Raw genomic sequence first — 15,978 nt, forward strand, 5'->3', positions numbered from 1 at the left:
TAGGGAAAAAGGGAGGAGTTCAAAGAGATAAAAAGGTTGGGGGGAGCGCTAATGATAGCCGTGGAGGGGCGGGGGGTCCAACCTCAGGTGTGCATTTTACAATCAGATGCTGAATTAAGGTGGAAAACCTGTATTTTTGTTTTCTCTTACGTTGGCAAAATTCGAAGCGAGTTTCAAACTTCAGTCTTCACCACGGGGATTGTGCTGACTTTCCCATCATCCTTTTCTCCTGCAGCCAGGTGTGTTTTTGTGCAGAGGGCCCAGCGCATGCATTATGGGATGCCGAGGGGTGGGGGCAGGAAGGGGATAAGGATCCTGAATATTTTATAGAACATGAGAGGGACCAAACTGAGGTCATCAGGAGATCATCAGCTGAGCCCATCAATATTACATGACACTTCCACATGTATTGTTCATGGAAGGGGAACGTCTCGGGGGTGTTAGTCTTTTCGGATGAATCCGTGGAAGTCGAGAAGAAAGTTTTATGATGGGATTCAACCTTTTTTCTGCGGATCTTATACATGACTGATAAAGCTGACATTTAAAAGATGGCAGAAAACCTCTGCTAGATATAAGATTACAACTTCTTAATTCCCTAACTCCGAGCTACGGTATGTTGATGCTATAAAGTGACGTCTGGGGAATCTGCAGCTTTTGCCACCTGCTGATCACAGTTTCCATTTCACTGAAACACAACAGATGTATTTCCACGTTAAACCTCAGAGAAAATTACGCGATGTAAACCTATTATTTCAGATAGCTTACGTGGGAGTTATGATAATTTGGTATTTGTATTATTTATAAGTCCACAGTACAACAAACAAGCTGGGAAATATCAATAAATGGCATAAAAAGAAGAACGCGTCACCCTATAGAAAAATATGAATGAATGAACCAAGGACGAGTGATTTGTTAATGGCCACAAAAAAAAAGACGTTTGGCGTTGTTCACGGGAATCATGATCCTGTTAAAACTACACTCCATTTACTTACCAGTCTTCTGCACAACCCATAGTTTCTATATATTTATAAATCTGTCAGAAATCAATAATTGAGCAGCGAGGTATATCGTGCTGTTAGATTCTCCGGTGGAGAGGAAGAATGAATATTTATCGTTCTGAAGTCCTGTAGCGTTGTGGTGGTACACGGAAGTAATGAGATGACACACAGAGCAAAACTAAAGGAGGAAAAAATACCAAGCTAACGTTTCAATATTACCTCACCTGTACCACAAACATCTGAATGTAGTTTACTTACGGACTAATTTGGCCTGTTTCGCCGTTTAACTTGCGGCTCACATCTCTGGTTTTGGGTCAAGGCTCTGCGGTTTTCATCGCAAGGTTAAATTTCTCCAAATGTGGTGGTTTTTATAAAAGACTCCTGTGAATTGATGTAGCTCACCTGCTGTATGAGAAAAAAGGTGCGTTATACGATGAGAATGAGTTAGGTGGTGTTACTGTACATTAGAAGTCTCTTTTCAATTCATGTCAAGAATGCACTTCCATCAAATAAAAAGATGTCAGCTTTGTGTATTTTCAATAAACAGAACACTGACTTGCAACATGTAGAGACATTCTTAACAAAAGCAAAAAGTAATCTAGCATCTCAACATAACAAATACACATATAGTGAACCATAAAATGTACAAGAACTGATCAGAGTATAGCAAAGCTATTAATAATTCAAACAACAATCTTGTCATAAACCTCCCCATACACACACACAGAGACTGGAGTGTGGGCCCCTCACCTGGTTTAGATCAACAGAAGTTGCTCAGCAGGTTCTCAGGTTCCCTGTGTATGGCCTGGGTCCACAGCTCTCATAGGTCATTAAAGGAGCGGCATGCTGCTAACTCTCACACCGCTGCTGCTGGGTCACTGTACAGAACACTTTCTCTCTCTCAGTTCTGCTCAGACGTGCCTCTAATGAAGGGAAAAGACTGCATTCCCATGACTTCAAGTTCAGACCTTGAAAAACATCACCAGACCAGCTGAAAGACAGACAAATAGACAGACAGACATAAGCACACGGTGTTAAAACAGATTGATAGATATGGCAATAGAAACATAAACTAAATACCTCGATACCTTTAATAAAAGTTTCTTCTGCAAAATAAATGTAAGATACGCATGCCTGTTTTTATTTGAATTGTTCAGCGCACTAAACATGTTCACAATGTATTATAAAAAAAAACCTTGTAATGTATTTATCAATAAAAACTTATTCTAATTAGTCGTTTTATTTATGGTGCTGTTTTCAAAATAACTATTATGTTCAACCTAGCTATGGGGAGCAATAATTCTGTTTTCTTACAGCTTTATTGTGCTTGTACTAAATCTTTTTTTTCATACACCAGGTGATCAGCCAAGCACCAAAAATATCACTGTTTTAAGTTATTTGTTGCTTCATTTCATCTTAGTTTATATAAAATTCTCTATGTAAAGAAGCTGAAAACTGCAGGATGATCTCAGATGGCAGCCAGTGAGGTTGTTTTAACACCCTATTCAGCAACATTACAACGCAACAAACTATAGGTCTGTAACACCCATATATTTAAGGAGCAGGGCAGGTTATGAATATGTTGCGGTGTTAAATTTCCTATTAAGCGTTGACATTTCACTCTTCACATTGAGCGGCACTGGGTAAAGCTGACAGGTTGAGGAAAGGAATTTCCATGCATGAAAACTCCATGTTTTCTCACGCCGGCTGTGTGTGTGCATGTGTTGAACACACATATGGGGGTAGAGAGATGAATAAATTTAAATGGAATTTCATAGGAAACAAAACTGATTTATTTTTCAGGAAAGGAATGCCTCAAGCTATAGATTCTTTTTTTTGTTCATATTATTCTGACAGCAGTAAATGCATTTAATTAAAATACAATGGACATGTTAAAGGGTAATGCAAACACTTAGAGCTTTGTATATGCATGAAAATCAATAAAGTATATAAATCTCGAGATAACCTGCAGATTCATGAACCCTCGGTGCAACATATTAAGGTAGGCCTACATTTACAAAAATTGATAAAACATAAACCAGTATTTAACAGAGCACTTTTAGCATTTTATTTTCTCCTTTTTACAAAAGCAAGACATCGCTGAAAGGATTTTAAGTTTATTGAAGCTCATTGCGAATCGATAATTGATGTCGACACGTTTTCTTACCTCGAACAGCTCATTGCATGCTCAAATTCACCATGAAAGACAGACAAAACTGTGTGATTTACAGGGTATCCAACACACCTTCAATTTTAATTAATCAGGGCTGTCTGGTCGTTTTTACTTTGTTTGTACGGAAAATGCAAACACGTCTCTAGTAATTTAGCCGTGTGTTAAACTTGCACGTTTGAACGTTTGTCACGACACATCTCATGATACATGGTGTTTTGTCGCCATCTGGTGGAATGTCTTTGGTATTTTTCTTTTCTTACAAATAGTGATATGTTTTGACTATATATATTTTTTTACATACAATATTTTCATTAATTAATTAATGACGTTGTTTTTGGGGAAAATAAAAATTTAGATATTGGGGACAAAAACGGAACGGTTCTTATTTCTGACAATTGTGTTCGTACCTTAAACTATGGATAATAGATTGTATGTAAGCCAATTGACTATTGAATTTGTGTTCACATTGATTTTATTATTAACTGCACCACACAATGATTTATTATACTTTGTATATTGTTTTTATTCTTATTTATAGTGTATGTGACATGTTCAGTGTGTGATGTTATTGTTTATTATTCCTGGGGTGTCCTTTATTTTTATATTTTTATATTCATTATTGTTTATTGCCCATTAATCTCATCTTAATCTTACCTAATCTTCTTTTATTACCAAAGTTCATCTGACAAAAAAGATCTTGAATTCAATTCTAGCACATGCAGGTTTAATGTGTGATTTAAAGAATGTTTGTCCTGTGACGAGCGCTAGATGGCGCAATAAACCAATTTATCAAGCAAAATATTTGAACTCTAGTCAAGTATAAATTCCACTAAATGCCGGTAAATGCGTCTTATATTACAGAGGCGAAAACCCAACAAATATGCTATTAGTTCAAGTAAAATAAAGATGCATCTAATAAGAGCTTTGGAAAGTAAGTGTTTCTTTGCCTGCCTCCTTTCCTCTCAGTTAACGTTATATGGATTGCAAAAAGAGTGGCGGGTAATTTTGCAACATTACGGGGTTTTATGCATTTCAATTTAAACCAAGCGGCATCTCTCGGCATTACATTTTACAGCAGGGTCCAAGGAAACCATGACGCCAACTGTTATATTTTTATCTTTCTTAACAGTTTTAGTTGGGGGAGTAACTAGTTTGCCTTCTCTTAAAACATCAACTACAACAGTGTCATATAATGTCACTTACATCCAGACATCATTGTCAACGAGAAGCGTGAGAGCCGGTGTTAAACGCAGGACCACCAACACCTCCGCAAAAATCTCACCTACAAAGCTAAGCAAATTCTCCGAAACCGTGGAAGCCACTCAGGAGACCACCAGGGGTCTGAAACCCATGACATTTAAACCTACGGAGGGAAGAACCATAGCTCCGAAGCCCACGACAAAACCATCAAAGCCAACGGAGGTGATCACGAAAACTTTAAAAACAACGACCGTAAATCCAACAGCCAAGACCAAAAAGACCACTCCAAAGACCACTCCATTGAGTTTCCAAACAGAGGACCTGAATGAAGACATTGACAAGAGTGTGGAGAGGAGAGTGTGGAACCCAAAAAATAGTGAGGAACCGCCGGTATTTGGTAAGAAATTAATGCATTAAAAATAAACCATTAGAACTGCATGGATTTCATATAATTTGGACTAACAAATATTGCAAAATATAATTCTGTATAGAGGTTTTATCATTAAAAAGATGCTAGATCATACTGTAAATAAACATTACATGTATATTTTACATATGTATGCAAGTAAACACACATTATGTCTACGTTGTGGTTATGTGTTATACCATCCATGCACATTAGATTATATGCATGCAAACATTCGCCAATAAATGTCCAAGACCTGTTACATAATTCATGTCAGACAAACTGCACTAATGCACCTCTTCCCGTTTCCAAAGCCAGTTGAGTCAATCATTCAATGAACTGTTTCTCCACAATCTTGACAAACCACAGAGCTGAAATGCACAATTTTCCACAAATCATATCTAACTGCAGGAATTATATGCTCAGAATGATGGGAACATCTTGTTTTTATCATGTAACACCAATTTGACCGATGTAAACTTGGCATGAGCAGAAGTAAAAATGTGGGTTTGTGCACAACATCTGCTGGGATTATTAAACTACAGCTCATGTCTTCATTACCATGCTGTTCAATCACAAGAACGGACATAATACTATCAAATAACTTGTTTCAAACAGCTCGTTTTCTTTTCAGATTTGCAGTTAAACCATCATGGGATGCAGAAACAAACATCAGAATTACAGTTTTAGCTGATTTGTTAAAAGAAGTCGTTTAAACTGCATCCAGACTTCTCCAAAAAAACCTCTTAAATATTATCCCGGCGGCATCACATTAAACTCAAACAGTGCGGATGCGATTCATCGGAGGTACACAAGACAAAACCAGTTCTTAAAGCCTTCAACAATTTAATGGGCAGTAGGAGAATAGTCCGGGTCAAAGTAATTGGGTCACTAGCAGTGCCAGGAAACCTCCTTAGTTTCATAAGAACAGGATGGGACAATTCCTGACTCAGCAAACCATCAAACTGAATCACAAGAGCCAGATGTGCTTTTCTTTTCAAATGAGTCCAATTTCTTGTACATGTGGCAATACACTAGCTAAATTCTGTATACTCGGGATGATTTGTATTACCTGTGACACAGTTCAATACATTCTCTCAACACTCTTAAAGTTACATGCACTTTTTAAACAGGCAAATACAATACACTGTTCAACCCAAATATTTTCTTATCTGTGCATTAGGCTTGTATCTAAAGATCGGCTATCATGCTATGTCATGCATTCTGACTTCTTTACGCTGTTAATATAACTGTTAAAATATCCATAAGAGTTAAAATAATGAATCAGTTCCTTAATCTGAATCAATCAATCATTGCAATGACCAGTCCAGCATAGATCCTGCACGCTTCAAACGAAACACATAGGCTGCGTTCGAAATCGCCTACTTCCATACTATATACTATAGTAGGCGAAAATGAGTATGAGTCATGAATAGTATGTCCGAAACCTCAGTATGCAAAAAAACAGTAGGCGAGAAATACCCGGATGGTCTACTACTTCCGCCGGGATTCGTGAGTGTGGATCGGATGGACACTTCTCTATCCCATGATGCCACGGGAGCTGAGCAACGGTCAAATTTCAAAAGTAGATCAAATAAATATAGCGGGAAACTTTAAGGCAGACGTCCGTTACTAATGTAAGTGTCAATAAATTAATTTCTCGTGACTAAATTATGTTTTTATCAACTCTCACGTGTAGGTTGTTGTTAATACGTCATAGGTCAAAGAGCATACGGGTCACATGACCATAAAACATGGCGGACGCAGTATGTCCGAAATGTATTCATACTACTCCCACTCATACTACATAGAACGTACTGTTTTGACGGCCGATAGGTAGGTACTTATTCAAATTCAGTACGTAGTGTCACAGTATGCGATTTCGGACGCAGCCATAGACTATTTTAAATGGTGTTTAATTAACTAAATTCGGGAGGAGCATTAAATAATCCAACCAATCAGCGCAGAGTAGACGCTATATAAAGGCATCTCACCTCTGTACTATCATGACAGTTTGCAGCATTCTTCCTCCACCCCATCACCTCACTCTCTATTGGTATCCATCCCAGTTTGAAGGTGGGGGGGTACTCTGGGTTCGGGCCAAATTTCCGAGCTCGAAGCCCTCCCCTCGGACAGCACGCCAAATATGATTTATCTAACCTGATTACACGTTAATGCGAACTCGTGAAGGGCAAGGCAAGTATCCCAACAGAAGGAAGAGACCTTTGCTGTTGTCCATATAATCCAACTGCGAACAACTGACACCCGACTAATACAAATAAAAAGTTGTTCAACTTCATGCAGCGCTGCGCAGACAGATTAGTACGTGACATCAATGTGTCGCGAGACTTTACCGCCCCGTACGCTTTTAACTTGGTAAAATGTAACGCACCTCAAAGCTTCTTAATGTAGCGTTATATGCAATACGGTTTCACAATCCCTTTCATTGGTCTTTGTCGCATGTAAATAAAACAAGCACACTAACGTTCGCGCCCCTGGAAGGTGTTGACACAAGCCGCGTTCTTGAAAGTCTCGTCATTTGTTTAGCGTCTCGCTTCAATAGCGCGGCGTTTTTGAGACGGCGGCTTCAAACAAACAAACCCATATAATGTATCTCGAAACCCCGCGTTATGATTTTGTATCGTGTAATATAGTGAGTAAGCATTACTTACATGCGTTGTTTGGTAACGTTCAGACAGAATCCAGTCAAAGCAACTTAATATTCATGAGCAAAGCATTCCTGGAATTACTTAATTCGCCGGCTGATAAGTGCACGCTTAACGTCTATCAGCCAATGAGTTTTTGGAACGTCACGTAACGTAATTAAAACCCACGATCAAGGCTTTCGCTTTTTAGCTGTTAAAAGCTTTTACCTTAAAGGAACAGTTCACCTAAAAATGAAAATTCTGTCATCATTTACTCACCTTCGAGTTGTTCCAAATCTGTACATTTCTTTGTTATGATGAACGGAGAGAAAGATATTTGGAAGAATGCTTGTTACCAAACAGATCTTGCGACAAGCGATGACTTGCCATAAGCATCCTCTTTTCTTTATCCTTTAATCATAACAATTGCGTAGAGGTATGAGTAGTATGAGATGGGTCAAATGACCTAAAAAATGATTTTATAAAATAAAATAACTGCACCAGATGGACCTTTGATTGATTGGCCAAAGGTAACATCTATTATTTTATCGTTTCATACAATCATGTGACCACGATAATATTGAGACCATTTTGCTATTGCGATAACACGATATCGATAATATTGTTACATTCCAATGAATTACTAATCCATTTAGTAGTAAATAATGTTTGTAAAACACCAGTAAAATAATAAATAGTGTATTTATCAACGTATTTGGTGATAATAAGATCTATGAGGTGGTCAGTACGGAATGATATTTTTAGTTTTAGGTATCTTTCTTTTTTCGTGTCAGGTCTCTTTCGAAATGAGAATATCTTGACAGTCTATTACTCTTTAATTCCTTTTTCCATCAATTCATGTCTTTTATCTGTTTCAGAATGCCCACCTTTGGGTCTTGAGTCTCTGAAAGTGAAAGACTCTCAGCTTCTATCCTCCTCTTACAAACGCAGAGGCCTGGGGCCACACAGGGCCCGACTTAACATACAGGTGGCTCTCAGTAATATAAAACTTTAACACTCTTTCTCTCTCTATTATACTTTCAAATTCAAATATACTGTATATCGTCAGCAGCAGTATCTTTGTGTCTTTGTTTCCTGTTATTCGCATATAATCCACAATGTTTCGTGTCGTTTGGTATTGTAGTCTGGTATTGAGGATGGGGATATCTATGATGGAGCCTGGTGTGCCCAACACAAAGACAAGAACCAGTGGCTACAGGTAGATGCCATGAAGCTCACACGGTTCACAGCAGTTATGCTACAGGGCCGCAGCTCCATATGGAGGTACTTCATAATATTTCTCTACCGTAATGTCATAATAAATAGTCAACTGTAAGAATTAAAAATGCCACTATTCCTCTGTAGCTTGGACTTTGTGGAAACCTTTAAGGTGCAGGTCAGCAATGACACCATTAAATGGAAGCCGTGCATGAACGGGACCGAAGAGGCGGTACGTTGGTCTGTTTATTATAAGCTTTAAAAGTGTCATCAGAAATATTGCATGACAACATCATCGTACATGGACTCCCCCTCATGGCCTTGGTCATATGCAGTTGGTATTTCTGGGTCTACAGTCCTTTTTTTCCAGTCAGCAGGTTCTGCCATTCATTGCTGCTGGTTGATATTAACTTCAATGTCTTTGTGACATCATTAGATCCATTCAGAGTTTCCAGTTGGCACATGGTGCTCTGCACTAACAGAGGTTGGAGGCAGTCTCTGGCAGCACTTGGCAGGGTTAATCGGCTCTTTTCAAAAGAATAGCCTGCCCACTGCGTGCTCTGCTGCGCCAGCCTCTCGTGTGCCCATCTTGGGCGTAGACATGCACAAGGAGCCGTGCCAGCTGCCACTGGCAAATGTCATTTGGATCCTATCAATAGGATCACTCACAAGAAGTGATGTTGTATGCTAACAGGTGTTTGAGGGAAATCAGGACAGCGAAACGCCAGTCTTGGCGGTTTTACCCGAGCCGGCGATGGCACGCTACATTCGTATTAACCCCCAGACCTGGTTTAAGAATGGATCCATCTGCCTGAGAGCTGAGATCATGGGCTGTGAGCTGCCAGGTATGCTAAACACAAATCATACGTTGATCTCGCACATGAACGTCTTGTATAAACAAATTCATTAAATACTACTGTGAATCAGATAATAATATTGTGTTTATGTTATAGATCCAAACAATATCTACCCGTGGCAAGCTGAGGAGGGCACCAAAGATAAACTGGACTTCAGACACCACAACTACAAAGAGATGAGGAAGGTGAGGAAGAGCTTTGTGGTTCTGATCTTTGATGCTTGAAATCAACATGAAACTCGTTTTGAAAACCATGCTGTATTTTAGACTGAAACAGGCTATTCTACAAGAAAATATCAAATGTAGGGCAGGGCTTGTTTTTATTCTTGATATAATTTATTTGATATAATTGATTGGATCATGAAAAGCACATACAAAATTGAGACTTATTATTTTAACATATATTCTAACTATATACACTAACACACATTGAAGAACACAGTTCTAAAAAAACCATCCCTCGGCTAGCACATTTTTCCAGGTTTTTTCACATTGGTATGTGAACGCTGCCTTGTTGATCACTTGTGGTCAGTCTGACCACTATTATGCAACTGCGTCTACATTAACCCACTTTTGAGGGCAGGTAAGAAAAACCACACTTGTATACACATAGTGTATTATCCATTCGTAGATTCGTTTTAGAATGTATATTATTATTTGGTTTGGAAAGCATTCATATAAACTGGACTGAATGGTTACATTTGCTTTGTCATAAACCGTGTAAGATCCATACAGAAGCGTCTGATCTTTCAGCTCATGAAGTCTGTGACCGAGATGTGCCCCGACATCACCCGCATTTACAGCATCGGCAAAAGCTACATGGGCCTTAAACTGTATGTGATGGAAATCTCAGACAATCCAGGAAAGCATGAGCTGGGTAAGTTGAGTCATAACAGATTGATTACTGTGTTTAACTGAGTCTGCACAATCCTCTATATTCCTTGCAAACTATAGCTGAAAATAAAATGTTAAAGGGACAGTTCACCCAAAAATGAAAATTTTGTCATCATTTACTCACCCTTAAGTTGTATCAAATATGTATATATTTCTTTGTTCTGATGAGATATTTGGAAGAATGTCAGTAACCAAACAGTTCTTGGACACCATTGACTACCATAGGTAAAATTGGTTTATAATAGGGCTCTCAAAAGGTTAATCTCGATTAATCTTTTGACAGCCCTAGTTTATAAATGTATTTGTTCTGTTGAACACAAAATAAGATATTTTGAAGAATGTAGGAAAGCAAACGATTCTTGGGCACTTTTGACTATCATACATTTTTCCTACTATGGTAGTCAATGGTGGCCAAGAACTGTTTGGTTACAAGCATTCTTCTAAATATCTCTCTCTGTGTTCATCAGAACAATCAACAAAGAAATTTATACATATTTGGAACAACTCGAGGGTGATAGAATAATGACAGAATTCCAATTCCTTTCATTTACAGTGCCATTAATAGTGTCTTAAAGTGAATGCAATGATATTTTAAAGCACAGTGTTGTTAACTGGAAACATCAGAGTGATCTATATTTATAATCTAAAGAATATTTACAATCTGAAGAATTAGGTAACATCTCTGTGGATTAAAACTTTAATCCAGTGTTAATGTGAAGTTCAATTTTTTTTTGAGTTCAGTGGGGGCAGAATCAGTTTTGGACTAGATATCAGTACTTAATAATAGAAGGAGAGCAATTGGAATAAAGCCCAAATCTCTCTCTCTCTCTCTCTCTCATTCACTTTGATTCACTCTGTCCATTTACACTGGGCAGCTCGTGTGTTTGCATTGGCCTGTGGGCTACAGATTGGTTTCTCAGTGAAAGAGCTTGCCAGCGCTGGCAGTGGTTTCGTTGTCTCATGCCAGCGCTCATAATATAGTGGCCCGGGATGCCATCGCTGAGCGTGGGGGCAGCAGACCTCAAATGAACATTTCTAGAGAAGGAAAGTGGGAAGAAATCACCTAATAAGTGGATCATGTAGCAATTCTTCTTAAGAGGAAATTTGACCCAATTATTCTACATTCTCCTCCGGGCACTGTGGAAAAATGCCAGTCTACAAGACTCCACATTTAATTATGGCATCTCCTAATATAGATCACTTTATCTAGTTGTGTTTGTGAGATGACTATGAAAGGACAAGGGCTCCCAAGCTCACAGAAAATCTAGAAATGTTGGGAATTTTTAGATGTTTTACGTCTGAGATCTCATAACACAACCAGTAGTCTGCATTGTGTTGTGCATTTGTACTCAATCTCCACAAAAAAATAACCTTTTTTATTTTGTTTGACATAGAAAACAATTCAGAAATACAGATGTTCTCCGTATTTATAGGCCTGATGTGTGCATTATCTTTTGTGGTTGTACTTGTAGTTCACCTTCAAAATGAAATTTCCGTCATCATTTACACGCCCTCTTGTCATTTCAAATCTGTATGACTTTCTTTCTCAAAAGAAGATATTTTGAAGAATGTTGTTCACTTGCATTGGTTACAGTAAAAGTGAACGGGGGCATTTTTCAAAACATTTTTCAAAACATCTTCTTTTGTGTTCTGCAGAATAAAGTAAATGAATAGTAGAATAGAATAGAAGTAAATGATGACTACTCCTTTAATAAGATGCATTGGTTTTGTGTTTTTAAGACAAGTTTCCTTTCTGCATTAATCTCAAGCATATCAAGCTGTGTTCGGAATAGAGGGGTCAAAGTTCAGTTGTTACTCGGATTCCCTCACTCGACTGGAAATCCCTCCTCTTTGGCAGGAATGTACGGTGTTTTCTTAGTGAGGCTAACGACAGAGACATTGCTTGGAGTCAATGGATCAACTGTTAGATGGGGGGATTTAACCCTTTCCACAGCAGTCAAGCAGCTACAGTTACAGAGTCACAACAGACGCGTCTTGTGCTCCCATTGGCTGACAAAGAATGCAAACTAATCAATAACTGTGAAAATAAATCGTCCAGGCTTAGTTAGATGTGCGTGAATGCATCTCAGTTGCACGTATTTCCCGTCTGTGCAGATTTTGTAAAAGTTCATTTTTCCCTATGATGGATGTACATTTAATTTCATGATGATATTATCATTAAAATTCCAGGTCTATCTCAACTCTATATTACTTTGACTTCAATTATTTTGTGCCTGTTAGGGGTCAACTTTATAACCACAAAAGCTAGCATTTAATATTGCACTGCACTGATAAAATAGGTTGACCACTGTGTTATACATCCTTCTGAGCTGCTAGACATGGAGGTGGAGAGGCATCTGGTCAAAGCATGGAAGGGTGCTTTGCTTTCCAAAACAGAGCCACACAGCTGTCCGCCTACCATAATATATCTAATAGCTGTACAGCTTTTTTTGTGGCGTCTTGTGGTCTAAAAGCGTGTTTGCTCCCTCTGCAGGTGAACCAGAGTTTCGCTATGTGGCCGGTATGCATGGAAATGAGGTGCTGGGTAGGGAGCTGCTGTTGAATCTGATGGAGTACATGTGCCAGGAGTACAAACGAGGAAATCAGAGAATAGTACATCTGGTGAAAGAGACACGCATCCATCTGCTGCCTTCTATGAACCCCGATGGCTACGAAATGGCTTACAAGAAGGTAAAGCAGAATATTCTGATCTTTTCTAAGATCCCATCTGCCAATCAAAATTCATAACATTTGAAACATTATTCATGGCATACGTAAAACTTTAAGGCTTGATCTTTGAATTCTGTATTCAAGCACAGTCAAGCCCATTTATAGTCAATAACTAGAAACTATACATATATTTTATGTTTTTGGTAAACGTGCTTTTTCTTTTAGGGTTCAGAGCTTGCCGGATGGGCATTTGGTCGCAATAGTTATGAGGGCATTGACATGAATCACAATTTTGCAGACCTGAACACAGTGATGTGGGACGCCATTGAGCTGGAAACGGATAAATCGAAACTTATCAACCACTATTTTCCCATTCCGGAGTACTACACTTCAGAAGAAGCTTTGGTAAAGTAAAACAAATGGACGTATGGGAATTATGCAGTGACCCAAATGTAAAATAAAAACTATATTCCTCACACTAGCCGCATAGATTACACACTACACACTTTTTCATGAGGTGCATGCTGGGATGCTTTTCAAACTGTATTGAAGAAGTTCCCAGGTATGCTTTTTCTTCACTTTTAATTTTGTGTAAAAATTCATATAGGCACTTTTAAGCATCAAAGAAGGAGGATTTAGATGAAACGACCACGAGAAACATACATTTCAGTGTTGATACATCACATCCTAAAAACCACCTCATACAGTACTTTCTGTTTGATGACCTTAAATGTAGTTTTGCTTTATGCTTTAAATAGATTGCGTGATACAATTCTTGTCTTTTGTCAAGGTGGCTCCAGAAACGAGAGCAGTCATCAGCTGGATGCAGAATATCCCGTTTGTACTCAGCGCTAACCTCCACGGAGGAGAGCTGGTGGTCACTTACCCCTTCGACATGACCAGAGATTGGGCTCCAAAGGAGGACACTCCCACTGCAGACGAGAGTTTCTTCCGCTGGCTGGCCACCGTTTACGCCAGCACAAACCATGTGATGTCCAACCCGGATCGAAGGCCGTGCCACAATGAGGACTTCCTCCGTCACAATAACATTATAAACGGAGCCAGTTGGCACACTGTACCGGGCAGTGAGTACTACTGACATCATCATCAACTGATGCAGAAATGCAGATTATGTATATTGTTTAATAGGGTCATCATGAGAGGAATCATATTCTAAATCCTGTACTATTGGGAAAATGCATCACAGTATAGAAGGGATGCATGTGACCTGTTTTTTTATTTATAGGTATGAATGACTTCAGCTACCTGCACACCAACTGTTTTGAGGTGACGGTCGAGCTGTCCTGTGATAAGTTCCCTCATGCCAGTGAGCTGCCCATAGAATGGGAAAATAATAAGGAATCTCTGCTAATCTACATGGAGCAGGTACAACATATATAGCACATGTGCCTGTAAAGTTTACTAAACATTCCCAGACTGCAAACACCTGCACTTGGCTGTCTAAACATGCTGAATGTGTCAGAATGTGCTGATGTATCCGAGAAATAATACAAGGTTGTCTTTGTGACAGATACACAGAGGAATTAAAGGAGTGGTAAGGGACAAAGACACTGAAGCTGGGATTGCTGATGCCATCATTAAAGTAGACGACATCGACCACCATATCAGATCAGGTAGTGTTATTTAGAATCTAAACATTTAGTCATAACTTTGATTATTGATATCTCTGATTCTTTTTTTAGCCATTGAATCTCTGTTTTTTTTAATGCATTAATTGACATAAATTGTGTTTTCTTCAATTCACGATTTCAGCTTTTGAAGGGGATTATTGGCGTCTGTTAAATCCGGGTGAATATCACATAACAGTGACTGCAGAGGGATACATACCAGCCTCCCGAAACTGCAGGGTCGAATACGATCACTACCCCACCATTTGTGACTTCCAACTCACCAAGACACCAAAACAGCGTCTGAGAGAAATCCTGGCCAAGGGCGGCAAGATCCCTAAAGACCTTCAGCTCAGACTGCGACAGCTGCGCATACGGAAACTGCGTGCCAGCACTAAACTTATTAATCGACGCAGGGCGTCACAACAACGCAGGGCAAGGGGGACCCGCCGCTAAACTGACCTTTAACCTCTGACATGTTTTACCGGCCAAGTAGAGGATTAAACTGTATTAATGTCATAGGCAAATGTCATTGAGAGGGCCTTTAACCCTTTAATAATAGTTGTACTACAGTTGCCATATTTTGACTATGGTAACCCCAAATGTACCATTATCTCACCACAGTATCTATAGTTTAACCACGATATTTGTAGTAAAACGATGGCAATACAAATGGTAAAAAATTCACCAAAAAAACATTACCAAATTTTTGCTATGATAACACCATGACTATTTTTAAGGAGAACTACAGTAGGTTGCCCTTTACTGTGGTATACATTGAAGGATTGAAGATGATACATTATGCCATGTACATTTCACACTAAAATACATTCGAAAACTGTCTTTATGCTTTTTCTATAAAATGATAAATTGTCCATACAAATATAATGGAGATGTTTTGTATACTTGCTAGCCATTTTGATGTCTGCTTACATTAAAAAGTTTCAGTCTGGAACTGATTTTTAATTTTACAGTCTGTTGTTTTTTAGTTTATGAGGCGCTTCGAATCAGGAGAACCATCATTTGTAAATAAATTGTTGTAATTGCTCTTGAACTGAACATGAAATGAACAGCACGTCCTTTTTCAAGAACTGTACAATATTATGTAAGACCTGTGACTGCCAGCAGATGGCGCGCTGGTGCTTTTTCAAACTGATGGTGCGTATTTTAACTGTGAACTGTTTATTGTTTGTTGTAAAAAAATAAAAACATATTTTGAACGGATTTTACAATATCTGTGAGTATTTCAAATTTTGTTAGCCAATGCAAAAGTTACATAAATATATTGGC

General features: G+C 38.7%; 1 protein-coding gene across 2 annotated transcripts; it reads left to right on the forward strand.

Annotated features, from left to right (window-relative positions):
* Positions 1-4,221: 4,221 nt before the first annotated feature.
* On the forward strand, positions 4,222-15,906 carry cpxm1b (carboxypeptidase X (M14 family), member 1b). Of its 2 annotated transcripts, none has more exons than XM_057349310.1 (13): positions 4,222-4,768; positions 8,301-8,410; positions 8,567-8,706; positions 8,788-8,872; positions 9,335-9,485; positions 9,594-9,682; positions 10,250-10,373; positions 12,885-13,081; positions 13,286-13,465; positions 13,851-14,145; positions 14,307-14,446; positions 14,592-14,694; positions 14,834-15,906. In XM_057349310.1, exons 1-13 carry the CDS (start codon positions 4,264-4,266, stop codon positions 15,142-15,144), a joined length of 2,430 nt encoding a protein of 809 aa, XP_057205293.1. In that variant the 5' UTR covers positions 4,222-4,263; the 3' UTR covers positions 15,145-15,906. The 2 variants fall into 2 exon arrangements, with proteins under 2 accessions (XP_057205293.1, XP_057205294.1); XM_057349311.1 differs by lacking the exon at positions 4,222-4,768 and adding an exon at positions 6,433-6,613.
* Positions 15,907-15,978: the final 72 nt, after the last annotated feature.

Source organism: Triplophysa rosa, linkage group LG13, assembly GCF_024868665.1.
Source record: "Triplophysa rosa linkage group LG13, Trosa_1v2, whole genome shotgun sequence".
In the NCBI taxonomy this organism is placed as follows: Eukaryota; Metazoa; Chordata; class Actinopteri; order Cypriniformes; family Nemacheilidae; genus Triplophysa; species Triplophysa rosa.